A 14,989-nucleotide genomic window follows, 5' to 3' on the forward strand; every position below is an offset into this window, starting at 1 on the left:
ATAAAGTCATACTATTTAATTATCTTGATAATTAAACTATTTTGGAAATTAAAATAGTGTTCCCATTTTCTCTGATCTCATGGTGGGTTTTAAGGTGCTATCAGTATAATGATATTACTGAGCTCTACTTCCTGCCATTTAACTTTAAGGCAGACTCCCTTAAGTTAATTTTAATGGACTTATTATTAAACATAAGAGTGAAGTCTGAGGTGATAAACGATTAAACACTGTTCTGTTCTGACTAACATGTGCCATACGCTAAATAAATAAATAAATTCATGTTTATGATTAGAATGTGTTAAGGACTGTAGTCATTTGGCAAGATGCTGATAAAATTGAATGATTCTGATAAGATAAAGATTATGTTGGTTAGTAGGGAAATATTCTCAGCCACTGAAGTTCAGCTTGCTCTTGCTAAGATTACATCCCCCCTGAAAAAGGAGACCTATACAGGCAGTCCTTAACTTACAATCACAGTTGAGCCCACAATTTCTTTTTGTTAAGTGAGATGAGACATTTGTTCTGAGTTTTGCCCCATTTTATGACTTTTCTTGCCACAGTTGTTAAATGAATCACTGCAGTTGATGTTAGTAACTCAGTTGTTAAGTGAACCTGGCTTCCCCATTGACGTTGCTTGTCAGAAGGTTGCAAAAGGTGATCATGTGACCCTTGCACACAGCAGTCATAAATACGAACCAGTTGCCAAGCATCTGAATTTTGATCACATGATCATGGGGATGCTGCAAAGGTTGAAAATGTGAAAAACGGTCATAAGTCACATTTTTCAATGCCGTTGTAACTTTGAATGGTCACTAAACAAACTGTTCCATCCACAAGTAGTCCAAATGCAGGACTACTTGTAGTCTGTAGATGCTTCTTCACCTCAGCTTTCTAATGGCATAGTAGCAAGGAACACATTTGTACAGATATACAGGGCGGGGCATAACCTTTTCCTAGGGGGTCACAACAAGATCGACAGCAGTTTACAACTTCCGCGACACCTCATTTTAAAGCCCATAAAAAACTGAATTGAATGAGCTATTAAATGTTAAATTTGCTTTAAGAATGGCTGGAAAATTCGATTCGGAAGAACAAAGGATCATTGACAGAATAAAATGCATTGCCTTTCAAGAGGCTCGCGATGCTGGAGCGACGTTTATCAATCAAAAATGGATTGCAAACAAATTGAAACGTCATCCGGATTGGGTTACTGATAATTGGAACAAAACAGCCCAAGAATGTTTCACAAAATTTGGAGAAGGGCGTCCTCTGCAACTGTCCCAAGAAAGCAAAGCCATCATTGCAACTGGCAGTCGCAAACAACGAAAAGGAAACCGAAAAGTGGCCCAAGAAATCCTTCAAATTCGTGGAAAACGAGTTGATCAAAGGACAATCGGCCGATATCGAGAATGAGAAGGTTTGAAGCCATTCCACGTCATTTGCAAACCATTGAAAACTCAAACACACGTTCAAGATTGGCTTTGGTTGTGCGATTGGTTGTCTGAATGGACCGAGGAAGATTTTCTTCATTTGGCGCCATCTGACGAATTCTTCGTTTATGCCATTCGAAAACCGAATTTCCAGAACGATCGAATTTGGGCTAAAGACGTCGACGACATCGCCAAACATGAACGATATCGACAAATCGTTCGCAATCCGACTTGCATCGGGATTTTCGTCATTTTCACAGCCAAGAAACTGCATTGGGTTTTGAAGGATAAAGGGGAATCCTGGGATGGCAGTTATTTCCGTGAGAAAATTTTATTGGAGAATGTCATTCCATTTCTCAGTGATCCAGACAATGTCTTGGTGGTTGGTGAGGCTGTCTTTCTTCATGACAAAGCTCCTTGCATGCGTGCAAATGCGACTCAGCAATTGTTAAAGGAAAACAATGTCGAATTTTGGGGCAATGACGTCTGGCCGGGAAATTCGCCAGATCTCAATCCGGCAGAGAACATTGGGGCCATAATTAAGGATGAAGTGGAAGCTCTGATGATTCAGGAGCAAGGTCAAAATCGATATTCGGTTGAAACTTTGAGAATGAATTTGGAAACTGTGTTGAAAAATCTGGAAAATCGAACGGAACTGTTTGAAGATTTGTTGTGTTCTTATCCACCTCGTTTGAATGCTGTTCGAAGGGCTAATGGTGGTCATACTGACTATTAAATCGTGTCAATAAACTCAGTTTTTGATGGGCTTTCGAATGGTGTATGAATTATTTGTGTTGTTATTACAAGTGTTGCTGTGACCCCCTAGGAAAAGGTTATGCCCCGCCCTGTACCAAGAGATCAACTGTCTTCCTGACCTGGAATTAGTAGTTACCTTTCATATATCCTACCGTAACATGTGTTCTGTATAAAGCTGTCTTAAAATGTATCCAGTGCAAAATGTGGCAGGTTGGTTGTTGACCATTATAAAAATTAGAAAACAGACCCAAATGAAAATTGGCACTATTAGTCAGTTGTTTTCCAGGCACAATATAAAGTGTTGCATTTTATCTTGAAAATTATATTTTAAAAAACCCTTAAGATCTAAATATCCAAGGGACCACTTTTAAAATATTTTTACCTGAATAGTTAGATCAACAGGAGATGCCTTCTTAAACATGTTTTCCCCCCGAAAGTTTGCTTGAAAGAAATCTCTCTGCTGTTGTTTCTAAGTCATGGAGTACACTGTATTAGCAGCTGTGCTTTTAGAAAAGGAATCAATGATTTCCTTTTCAGCTTAGCTTTTGCTATTTGAATTAGAAATGTTTTATTATGTTTTGTTTGAGGGTTCTCTAAGCAGGAAGATGGGATAGTCATTGTCATTGTCATTCTTTTTTTTTTTTTGCCAAGTATAAATTTTCTGTTTTGAGGTTGTGATGAGATTCATACGCAGATACATATATGCTTATGAATAATGTGTGCACATTTTTACATAGAACTTTTTTTTCAGTCCCTCCTGTTTTCCATTCTTCTGCATGTTAATTTCCAAGCATTGTATTGTCATTAAATTATTTTTGAAATTCTAGCAAGAACAATTGATTGTTTTAAGCCAAAGGAGAAAAAGTAGTGTTTCTAAAGTGTATATTTTAAGACTATTATTATGACATGGAGCATAATGAAGTCTACCTTTGTCATGAGTTTCTCCATAGTCTAAATATCTTTCCCATACAAGATTCAAAATTTGCTACTCTCTGTTTTTAGTTAAATATGCTTTAGCTGTTTTGCCAACCCAGGAGAAGTGATAATTAACTATTCTTAAGCACTGTGATTTGGTGGCATATGAAAATAATGGGTAGAACGTTTATTGAAGCTTGCCTATTGATTTTGTTTTTACAATGGATCCTTGACATCTTGTTATCTATTTTAGCATTGGGTGATTATGAAGTTGTTGGAGATAGCAACCTGGCTATATAAAATTATATGTTTTAATTCCTGTTTTCTAATATGCAGAAGAGATTTTATCTTGATGTCTTAAGAGTTGATAGCACATATTTGACCTTGGGTGATCTTTAAAAGTTAAATGGAATTTTACTCCATTAGTATTTAGGTGGGAAACACAGGAGGGTAGGCCAGAGTGGACACCTGAACAAACATGACAAGAAAAAAAAGGAAATCATTTATCTATTATTATTATTATGTTAAAGGAATTCACAAAGCCAGCTGAAATCAAATATGGTTTAAAAGATTCTGTATTTGTTCCTCATATGAAATGTCCCACTTGAACTATCTGTTGTATAGTCCACATAGAAATACTGAGACTAGAAAAGGACAACTGGGAGGTAACATCTAGGAAAGCAAGGAATCTACAGCCATATTCAAAAGATTCTCATTTATTGTCCTTGTGTTCTTTTTTAGATCACACAGGAGGCTGGAGAATTTATGATCACTTTCCCATATGGATACCATGCAGGATATAATCATGGTTTCAACTGTGCAGAATCAACAAACTTTGCAACAATTAGATGGATTGATTATGGAAAAGTAGCTAAATTGGTAAGTTAGATGATATTACTAATAACCAAGTTATTCAAAATATTGGGTTTAAAAAGGATTCATGAATTTAGAAAAAAATCTGTAACTTGTGATAATTTCAACATAAGTAATTTATGCTGAATAAATATTTTGTATAATGTTATTAATCATTACAAGTAATAATTACCAGATAGTTCAGAGATTTCCTACAATAGATATGGCTATTAAGGCAGTGCACATTTTGTTAGAATTGGCTAGTTAAAGTTATTGTGACCTTTAAAACAATATCAGTCTTTAGGGATTTATATTTATATTAATTCCAACTTATTTCATCTTAATTATTTTCAGAATTTGAAAATATTTCAACTTGTTATTTCAACTGTAATAGTTATCTTGCTAAGGTAGAATTTTTATTAAGTTTCCTCAGAAATAATTTCAATGAGGTTTTTTTTCTCAGAAAATATATAGAATGTGATTTCTAACTCTGAAAATTTCTCATTTCCATGTAATTAATGACTTATTTAGGAAAATTCTTAAAAATTCAGCCAAGTGTGATTTGATAATATATGTTATATATGTGTAGGAACAGTATCTATATACTACTAAAACTCTTGTCATGATTTTTAACTGGACAAAATGGTGCATCATAGGGCAGCAATTTTTGAATCAAAACGCCTTACAGAATGCATACAAAATCTGGAACCCATGATTCCCAAAGAAATAATCTCTGAAAGTTGTGGCTTTTAGGATTCTTATTTTTACAAGAAGAATATTGATGAGACTTCTTGAGTGTCTTTGCCTAGCAGTATTAAATGAATCATTGAGAGAGGATGAGAGCTGTCAACAAGATGGAATATATTGACTTTAACAGTTAAAGGATTTGGTTCAACATGGGACTTGGACCAAAATTCAACATTCGACATACTAACAGCCCCTTTATTTGCTGCAAAATCTAGTATCAGCCAGGCAATTGGCAATCTCCAAGGCTTTGCGGTCCATATTGAAGAATTGTGATCTTACCTGTCCTCATTAGTTGAGAGAGATTAACTCTCAATTCTGTCTAGATTTAGATTTAGATTTAGATAAATTTATTTATAGGCCGCCCTTTTCCCTAAGGGGACTCAGGGCGGCTTACAACGTATAGGGGAGGGAGTACACACAATGACATATAAAACAATACGTAATTAAAAAATAGAAGCAACATTCATCATTCGGGAGGGTCTAGACCTTCAACCACTTCCTCAATTTTAGCAACTTGCCACAGCTCCTCATTCCAGGGTCATAGGACCTCCTGACCTGCCTATCTTTACTGTGAATCCAGCCTAATGCCTAAAAAGCTAACAATAAGCACACATTTATGATTAAAGTGTTTTACAAAACTGTATGAATACAGACATAGAAGGATGGCTGGTAAGAGAAGTCATTTGTCCAGTAAGCAAATGAGTAGAGATTCTCTATTTTTCCAATTCAATAGCTTTCATACTGTGTTCTGTGGAACTCTGTATTGATCAGTTAAGTCAGTAACACTAGATAAGCTTCACTGAAAAAATACCTTACAAAACTTTCCTAGAATGTATAGCTACAGTGTAATGCTGGGTATGCTCCCACCTGCATTCCTAAGTTAATAAACAAAGTAAAGACCCAATGCAGATCCACAGAAGAGGAGTTAGAGCAGACAGTACAGATGAAAGGAACCGATTGCTGTCTCCAACAGCAAAGAATTGGAACCTCATAAGTTTCCTCATGTGCTGAGAAATCAGGTCAGGGAAAGATGGGCTGAAAGCTAGACAATAAAAAGGCAGTGTGCTTTGTTTATTCTCTACAGTTGTAAGTTGTTCTACATTAATATCACATGTTTGCCAATTACAGCCTGCATAGGTCTGCAACACATGTAGACTGTAAAATTTGTTCTCTTTCATTAATGTCATCTCCCTCCTCTGCACGATATATCTAATGAAGATATAGAGAAAGTCTGATATTAAGATTTTAAAGAAAGGCAGACAGGATGTTTTCTCAGACCTTTCTAAATTTTTTAAGTCTATCTTCATGTTAGTTGGTTAGATATGTATTTTTCTAGGGACATTTTGGCTTATTCTACTTGAGTGCATTTTGTAAATGTCAGTGAAATAGATGATAAAGTGACAATTAGTTCATGTATTGTGCTAGGGCCTTCTTTAATTTGTGCTTAGCATGCAATATTTATGCTGAAGTTGGAGCTATATGCAGACTTCTAAACTGCTGAATATATATGTTTGCAAACTTTGTGATTATCTTTCCTGTTTTTAAAAATCTGAAGTTTCCCTAGAAGTAATTTAATTTCAAAAAATACTTTGATCCAAACAAGTAGTACCGGATCTTCCTTAGCAGTTTGCACACCATTAAACCAGACAAATAATCTCTCATTCTTGTTTATTTTGAAACTTAGTTTATATAGTATATCATTAACCAATCCATTGATTAAACACTTCTTCCTCAGTTGAATGTAATAAAAAATTGTTCTGTGCCTGGAGCATACTGTGTCATTACACAGGATAATAGACATCGGTACTCAGAGATATCATCATCATCATCATTCTAGCCATTTTCTATCCACTGCAGGATGGCCTTTTTTTGCATGTTTCAAATCAATATGGTCTTGAGCTTTCTTTTCCAATTGGGTCCATAATACTTCCTGATGTCACCTCTCCATCTTGTTTTAGGTCTCTTTGGGGGATGCTTTTTATCAAGTGGAATCCATGCTATGACTGCCTTAGTCTACCTAATGACACAGAGATGTGGAGGGGTATAAAGAAAATGTAAAGAAAAAACCTATAGGGATATGGATCAAGTGTAGGGACAGGAGGAGCTATGCAATAATGATGGAAAGAAAATGAAAAAAAAACAGTAGAATTAAGAACTAGGAAGTGAGGTGGCAGACTATCTATAGTCCTTACTTACCATTACTTATTGGCACTGGCAACTGTGTTGCTAAGTGCAAAGTTTTCGCTAAGGGAAAAAAATAGCATGACTAAGCCAGTCTTACAATATCACTTCTGCTTTTGTTGTTCATGAATAACTGTTTGTGTTAGATGAGGCATCATATGACCATGACTTGAGATTTCAGTTCCAAGTTCTTTACTAATTCTGCTTGTTGGAAGCTGACTGTGAAATTTGCAAATGGCAATCACATGACCACAAGACACTGGAAGTATTGTAAATGTGCAGTGGTTGCGAAGTGCCCAACTGACAATCATGTGATTATAAGATGTTGCGATGGCCGTAAATGTGAGGATTAGTCCCAAAGCTGTTTTTTCAACAGTTGTAATTTTAAATAGTCACTAAGCAAGGAGGCATTGATGCAGTATTACATGTATTACCTATATCAGTCTTTGAAGTAATATTTTTTCATCCAACATTGTAAACTTATTGGATTTTTAGCATCTATTTTTGTTAATATTAATCTGAAGTAAAAGTTCAATATATTTACATGGAGGACAAAGACATTTTTCTAGGGATTATTATTCCAAGATATTTTTAAAAAATCCAAATACCAAGAAAAAAATCAAACTCCTTTTTCCCCTCCAAATTTCCATTAATAAAGGCTCCAGTTAATTGAGTAGTCTGTTAAATTATCAAGTTAATATCAATGGTAATAGTAATGCATGTTAGTTTTTTTTTAGGAAGCATGTTGAATATCATTCGATTTGAGAAGCCATTATCTAGCAGTATAATCGTTAATCATTTGATCTTGTCTAGCCATGGAAGTTTTTGGTAAAATAAAGGAATAGCTGATCATTACCTTCAATCATGCACTAGAAAATAATTCCTTTGCCACTAAAATGATTATCTGTTTCCAGCATCTCCTTCTACTGTTCTGCCCAATATACTTTACTTGCTTTAGTTGAGAGCTGGGATGATCTTATTGCTATGAGTGATCCTGTTGGGAATATACATCCTTGCCGTATACCCCAGTATTCTTCACTAATTCCCCTTAGGAGCACCATCTCCACCATAATGAAAAATCATAGCAAGACATTAGAGGAGATTAGAAGAATATTTTTTTTACATTGAGATATACTTTATTTTTTATTTTCAAAATACCATAAAGCAATAACTATAATATAGCAGCTAAGGGTTTTACAGTTATTATTGCATAATGCTGTTACCCTACTAGTTCTGTAATATGATATTAAGGTTTCATTGCATTTGATTTCTTTTTTTAATGTAAGGTGATTTTTCGATCATAAATCTGCATTAATCAAAAATTTGGTGATAATAATCCCAAGCAGTGAGCGAAGTGAATCAAATGTTTTTCAAAGGAAATAATGAAGAAACTGGTGTATATCACCTCCATTTTTATCATTTGAATCATTACAATAAAGTTTAAAAGAAAAAAGTGGCATAAAAATTCAATGTATTTATATAATCTATAATGAACACAGATGAAGGTCTTGAATATATTTTTGCCTATAATTATAAATTAAATTTAAAATATCAAATTTATATACTACCTCTTGCCTTACTTTAATATATCACAAGAGGAAATATATAACATTTGTGTTAAAGAACATAATAAGCTTTTAGGACAGCTCAAAATTCTCACTGAGATTATCTCCTATGATCTGCTATTAAACTGACTAGTTCCCAAAAGGAGCCAGTGTTACACTCTGAAATCATGGCAGCTAAAAATGATTAGCTTGTTTGTGAGATGTAAGCCCATAATTACTCATCCATATTCTGTAGCAGTAGCTGCTTAAGAGACCTTTGTTGTGTGGGTATGTTAGATCAAAGTGCTGGCCTGCAGGTTGTATTTCATTTTTCCCCCTTTGGTGGGATGAAGTGCAGTTGTTTTGATGTTAGGTTTGATGGATTTGTTTGCCACTGCATTCATTAGCTTCACATCAAAAAATTGACAGGCTGTTAAATGAAACTTTGGCTTAGATTTTCAGCTTGACTGTTTGGAGACATTTGTGAAGATATTTTATGTTGGTGCTATGCAACCTCAAGTACTTACGACTATTTCTAAAGCCAAGTATCGTTAGTTACTATGTTGATTTCATTGACTTAAAAAAAGAATTTCTTGCCCTGCAGATAATCAGGTTTAGCCTGTATTTTCTAAAGAATAGATGAGTTAATAAAGTTAATATTTGTAATAGCATAGTTTATGTTTGAAATAACAAATGAATAGGCATATCTCTTTTTCAGTGGAAAAAAATCCAGTCAACAAACAGTATTTTTTAAATAAAATAAATAATTTACAGAAATACATTAGATTTGGTATACAAAAACACAAGTCAACTTTTATTTCAGCAATGGGATGCATCTCCTTCCTTGCAGCCAATGCTTTCCCAGGTTCCCAGCTTTGACATTCTGTGCATTTACACTTAAAAAAACCCTAAGCACCAATCAATCCTTCTTCTCTGTTTTTTGCAAAAACAGGCACATTTTTGTGAAAATGGGCTGCATAGAGGGTTTGGGAGGCCTGCAGAGTGCTCCTCGGGACTGGGGAGTGCAAAATGGGATGTGTAGGAGGTTCGGATGGACAAAAATGGACCCATTTTTGGTGAAAATGGGATGCGCAGTGTCCTGGGGGCCAGGAAGGGCTAAAATCGGATGCACGGAGGCCAAAACCTATTTTTTTTCTTGTTTTCCTCTTCAAAATCTAGGTGCATCTTATACTCTTATAGTACAAAAAATATGGTAATTATCTTTTTTCTGGCCAGTGTTTGACATACATATTGCAATCTGCTTGTTGTATACGCAGATTTGCTTGTTAGATATATAATATGATAACTGTGATAAAATTCTCACAAGGTAGATTAGATAATTTTAAAAATAAAATAAGTGTTCAAGATTTTTTATTTTATTTTTTGTTATAACCATAATTAATAACAAAAGAAGAAAATAAAATCCATGGATTCTCTGGGAAGGTGGTAAAGGGAAAAACTGGTTTTCTAATTCTGAAGAAAATAGTGAGAGCCTGTGGATACCACTGAAGTGTATTATTTATTTATTTGATTTATATTGTACATTTCTGTAAGCATTCAAGGGAGTTAACATATTTAGAAAACAAAGCACAACTAAGAATTTTAAAATATTAAATTAAATTAATGGTAAATTGTTTTATAGGCCTGCAAAAAGGGATCATACATGTTTCTAAACAAAATAATAATGTTGGAAGGGACCTTGGAGGTCTTCTAATCCAACCTTCTGTTCACACAGGAATCCCTATACCATTTCATACAAATAGTTGTCAAATCTCTTCTTAAAACCCTCCAGTGTTGGAGTACCTACAACTTCTAGAGGCAAGTTGTTCCGTTGATTAATTGTTCTGTCATGAAATTTCTCCTTAGTTCTAGGTTGGTTCTCTCTTTGATTAGTTTCCATTTATGGCTTTTTGTTCTGTCTTCAGGTTGTCCCTGTCCTCTTTGGGTCAGCCTTTTAGATATTGGAACACTACTATTATATAACCACCCCTAATCCTTTTTTTCACTTAGCTAGATATAACCAATTTCTGCAACCGTTTCATATGTTTTAGACTTCAGTTCCCTAATCATCTTTCTTGCTTTTCTCTGCACTCTTTTTTATTTCAATAACTAAATTTATAGAACTGATATTTCAAGAAAGCAAGAATTATATTTGTGTATATAATTTTCAATATTTTACAAATATAATACCATTTTATGTTACCAGTGGTATTATAAATTTGAAATTCTATTTATGGGTTTTGTTGGTATTTTATTAAATTTATACGGTCACCTAACTTTATAATGAACCCAAAATATCAGTTGCTAAGAAAGACAGTTGTTAAATAAGTTGTGCCCAATTTTTTGACCTCATATCATGGAGACCAAAACTGGATGCAATATTCCACATGTGGTCTTACATATGGAGAAGAATGTAATTCTCTACCTAAGAGTCATTATAACAAAGCTGTCTGTAGTCCTTGCCTATCCCTATCCTTATCCCAGTGATGGCAAACCTTTTCGGCACCGAGTGCCCAAAGTGGAACACACATGTGCACACGCTGGACTGCCAAAAACCCAAAGATCAGGTGGCTGGTGCACATGCACGCACTGGCCACCTGATCTTTGGGTTTCCAGGGCAGCAGTTGGTCTTTGCACGTGTCAGAGCACCGGAAACACAAAGACTGGGTAGCCAGCATACGCATGCGCACTGGTCACCATCTTCAGGTTTCTGCCACTCTGTCATGAGCGAAGATCAGCTGGCCAGCAGTCATGCGCACGCTGGAATCCAGAAAAACGGCTAATGATGGCTCTTGTGCCCACAGAGAGGGCTCTGTGTGCCACGTCTGGCACACATGCCATAGGTTCACCATCATGGCCCTGTACTCCTTGGAGTACCTAAAAGTTGGACAATAGATATTAATGTTAAAGTTTTGGTGAGCTTATAAAGCTATAGATAGTCCTTCATATAATGTTATCTGAAAGCATTTAATTTCTAAAACGCTAAAATCGACATGTTAAATTGGTTCTAGAAATGAATAGAGAACCTATGAATTGTTCAAATAAATTGAATTAAATCTGAAATATTGTGGGTGTTCTGGCTGTTACCCTTCACATCAATTGGTTATCTTTATGGTAAAAAGGACAATATAATAATGGAGCCCAAATGTTAATAGGAGGTATGATAATCAAGCAGCTTTCTGAAGGTACAGCTGATGGAATTGCTGGCTAATATTGGAAAATTGTAAGGCTCCCTGGAGTGAACTCAACAAAAGCTTGTCAAATATCCAGCATGGTATGACTAGATAGGAATCTGTATTACAACGTAGAATGCAACTTGCCAGATACTCAACTTTTGACAAAAAAGGATGAAGCCACTTAAAGAGTTGATTACTCTTATATCCCTTAGGGTTAATTATGCCTCCTCCTCCTCCTCCTCCTCCTCCTCCTCCTCCTCCTCCTCCTCCTCCTGCTCTTCTTCTTCTTCTTCTTCTTCTCCTCCTCCTCCTCCTCCTCCTCCTCCTCCTCCTCCTCCTCCTCCTCCTCCTCGTCCTCCTCGTCCTCGTCCTCCTCCTCCTCCTCGTCCTCCTCCTCCTCCTCCTCCTTCTCCTTCTTCTGGATTTTGTTGATGCGTGTGTGTGTATGTGTGAATAGAAATTATGTGGCCTACTTTTATAAGGCATATTTGAATTTAAAGTACTGTAACATTTCATTTCTTAAGATAAGAAACATACTGAACAGACAGATTTTCTGCAGACTAGCAAACTTGCATGAATGCCTTTTAGAAGAAGCTTATAACTTAAGAATTAAGTTTCTAAAACTTGAAGTTCATGAATAGTTTATAATAATCAACATATCTTCATGACAGTTTTTGAATAAAATTGAGTTGTTTTCATTGCATATACTAATAGTATTTGAATTGGCAGTTATCTTGGCTTCAATTGCTATTCTTCCAACTGGTGTATTCAACCATTTTTCTTCCTTTAGTAGTTTAGAGAGGAAGTGGCTATTCATTAAAATGAATTTTGATGACCAAAATAAAATCTACAATCCATAATATATAGTGTAATATATATTACAAATAAATTAAATGCCTGATAATTATTTAGTACTTCTCTGAGGTTAGGCTTTGAAGTTGTTTTGTTTATCACTTTTATTTTAAATCATGGAAAAATAGCTCAACCCATATTTTTATCTTCTCTTAAGAAATGTGATCATCAACCCACATTTATAGCTACTTTTAATTACAGCAAATAGAAATAAAGAATTTTGTATGTTAATTGAATGTTATCAATATATTGTCATTCTGGAAGTTGGACTGATCTGTTCTGTTTCTTTGTACCCCTGTAAAACATATTTGCTCTTCATTTATCTTTGTCTGATGAATAGACTATTCTGCTACCATTTTCTGAGGAAGTGCTGGAAATATCATTTAAAGATGGTGAATGTTTCTTGAGTTCTCATGAGAATCAGAACTAAATCATACCTTTGTCAGTAATGTAGGATTCTAAGAATATTTCACTGGACTTTTTATTGATGGTATTTTCTTCCCTAAATAAACATTTTAAGTCTGCTGGAATTGTTTGCTGTTTCCAAGAAAGTAGATTATTAGCTGATACACAGTCCAGATAGCAGCATTCAATTTTATCAGCATCTTGCCAAATGACTACAGTCCTTAACACATTCTAATCATAAACATGAATTTATTTATTTATTTATTTAGCGTATGGCACATGTTAGTCAGAACAGAACAGCGTTTAATCGTTTATCACCTCAGACTTCGCTCTTATGTTTAATAAAAATTAAATATGTTGCATGATTGTAATAATCATTAGGAGTATTGGTAGGATTGTTCAGGTTGAAAGGACATTGGTGAGTATAGGCATGGGGTATTTCATTGGCAGTAACTGCATTCATGTATTCCTGTTGATTAGGATAGTTTGCAAAGCAGTCAAATTCTTTAATGTTTGTCTCTCTACTTTTAATTGTTTGATGTGCAAAGTGGCAGATAGAATATGACTCTAATAAAATATGAAATAAATATTTTTGTGAGGTTTGTATTCCAAAAGGCAGATGGATTTCATTCCATATTTCCTTCGATCCTTCACATTCATACATTTTTAATGATACCAGAAAGAAAGGTAATAAGAATAAAAAATGAACAAAACTGGTTTACTATATTGAGACTTTCCTCCTGGCTACATTGTTAAAAGGAAGAAATCTAAGTATTTTCTTCTTATTTCTATTAATATATCCTATAATCATTGCATTGCAGTAAAGAAAGGTACCATTAAACTACCTTGCACCATGGGTTGTAGTAAATAACTAGATGTGCACAATTTTTAACTGGAAGCATTCAATAGTTAGATTTATATATGATATTTTAATAAAACAAGCATTTTCTTTTTCTTTTAAGTATTTTAGAACTTTAACCATTTTATGTTACTACTGGTGTTATACATTTGGAAATTCTCCCAGTTGATGGAAATAGCAGCCAGACTGGGTTTACACTGTCTAGTATCCAATTGGACTGAGTCTACAATCTGTGATTTCATCATGCACTGGTGGCTCCTTCCAGTTTTTGACTCAGTCTAATTAGGACTAGATATGAGAATTGATTTCTCCTCAATTATTTCCAAAACTCTTCTTAATTGGAATTTTTCAAAAATATTTTTTCCTTTAAATTGGTTAGGAATCTAGTCTGACTGCTCTCCTCCAACATCAGATCAAGCAGGGGACTTCCCAGTGGTACTGGACCACTCAGCCAGACCAGGCCTTTGGCTAGGAGGCTACAGGGAAGCGCAGTGTTTTCCAGCCTCTCTCCTGGCTCATGAGCGAAGCTCAGAGGCATCAATCAGGGCTGCCTCTTCACCCACTGGCTCTCACATTGCTGTGTATGTTTAAAACACTGGTTTGTTTTTCGGCGCCGCAAGAAGTTGCCAGACATCAACCAAAGGTGTGCAACAGCGCAGGTGGCCAGTTCGAGCAGATTGCGAGCTGGAGATGCACCCGCCATTTTCTAAGGGTGCAAAAGCATGGTGGGGGCCATTTTGAGCGCACACCATTGCCGAAGGCTACAAGGAGCTCAGCAATCGGGTGAGAGAGTTGGACAAAGAGTTCCAGAAGACTCAAAGGCTGGCCCTGTTCCCCTCCTACTGCTGTGGATCAAGCCAGCCCTGATCCTCCTCTTCCACCTCAAAATCTGGTGGAAACCTGCACTTCTATTAATGAGTTATCCCCTGATTCGAATAAGGATCACTCAGCTTCCTCTTCTCCCATACAACCACCTGCTGACAGAAATTGTTTTGATGTTCCCTTAAATCGGAACAGTGAACAAGGGGATCCTGGCCACACAGGCTGGCCTCCATCTCATTCATGGCAAAATTTACCACAGGCCTCATTATCACACACACCCCCCCCCGATATGTCTTCTATAATCTCTGAGGCAATTAAGCAGGGCATTGCTGAAGGTCTGCAGCAAAAGTCTTCATCCAGGTCCTCTAGCAGATGTAGACATAGATCGTCCAGTGTTACTCAGGGGATGCTTCCATCTTCCTCAGCTAGCCAGGCCTCCTTTGGAGAACA

General features: G+C 35.7%; 1 protein-coding gene across 12 annotated transcripts in view; it reads left to right on the top strand.

Annotated features, from left to right (window-relative positions):
* KDM4C (lysine demethylase 4C) overlaps nt 1-14,989 on the top strand; it is a 226,842-nt gene that overhangs the window by 67,202 nt on the left and 144,651 nt on the right. For all 12 annotated transcript variants that reach the window (XM_087716057.1, XM_087716051.1, XM_087716052.1 and 9 more), the window contains one exon: nt 3,843-3,980. In XM_087716057.1, coding sequence (XP_087572183.1) covers nt 3,843-3,980 — 138 coding nt within the window. The remainder of the gene's footprint in view (nt 1-3,842; nt 3,981-14,989) is intronic.

Source organism: Thamnophis sirtalis, unplaced genomic scaffold, assembly GCF_051295495.1.
Source record: "Thamnophis sirtalis isolate CommonGarterSnake01/CBP01778 unplaced genomic scaffold, rThaSir2_p1.2 scaffold_5, whole genome shotgun sequence".
NCBI classification, from domain to species: Eukaryota; Metazoa; Chordata; class Lepidosauria; order Squamata; family Natricidae; genus Thamnophis; species Thamnophis sirtalis.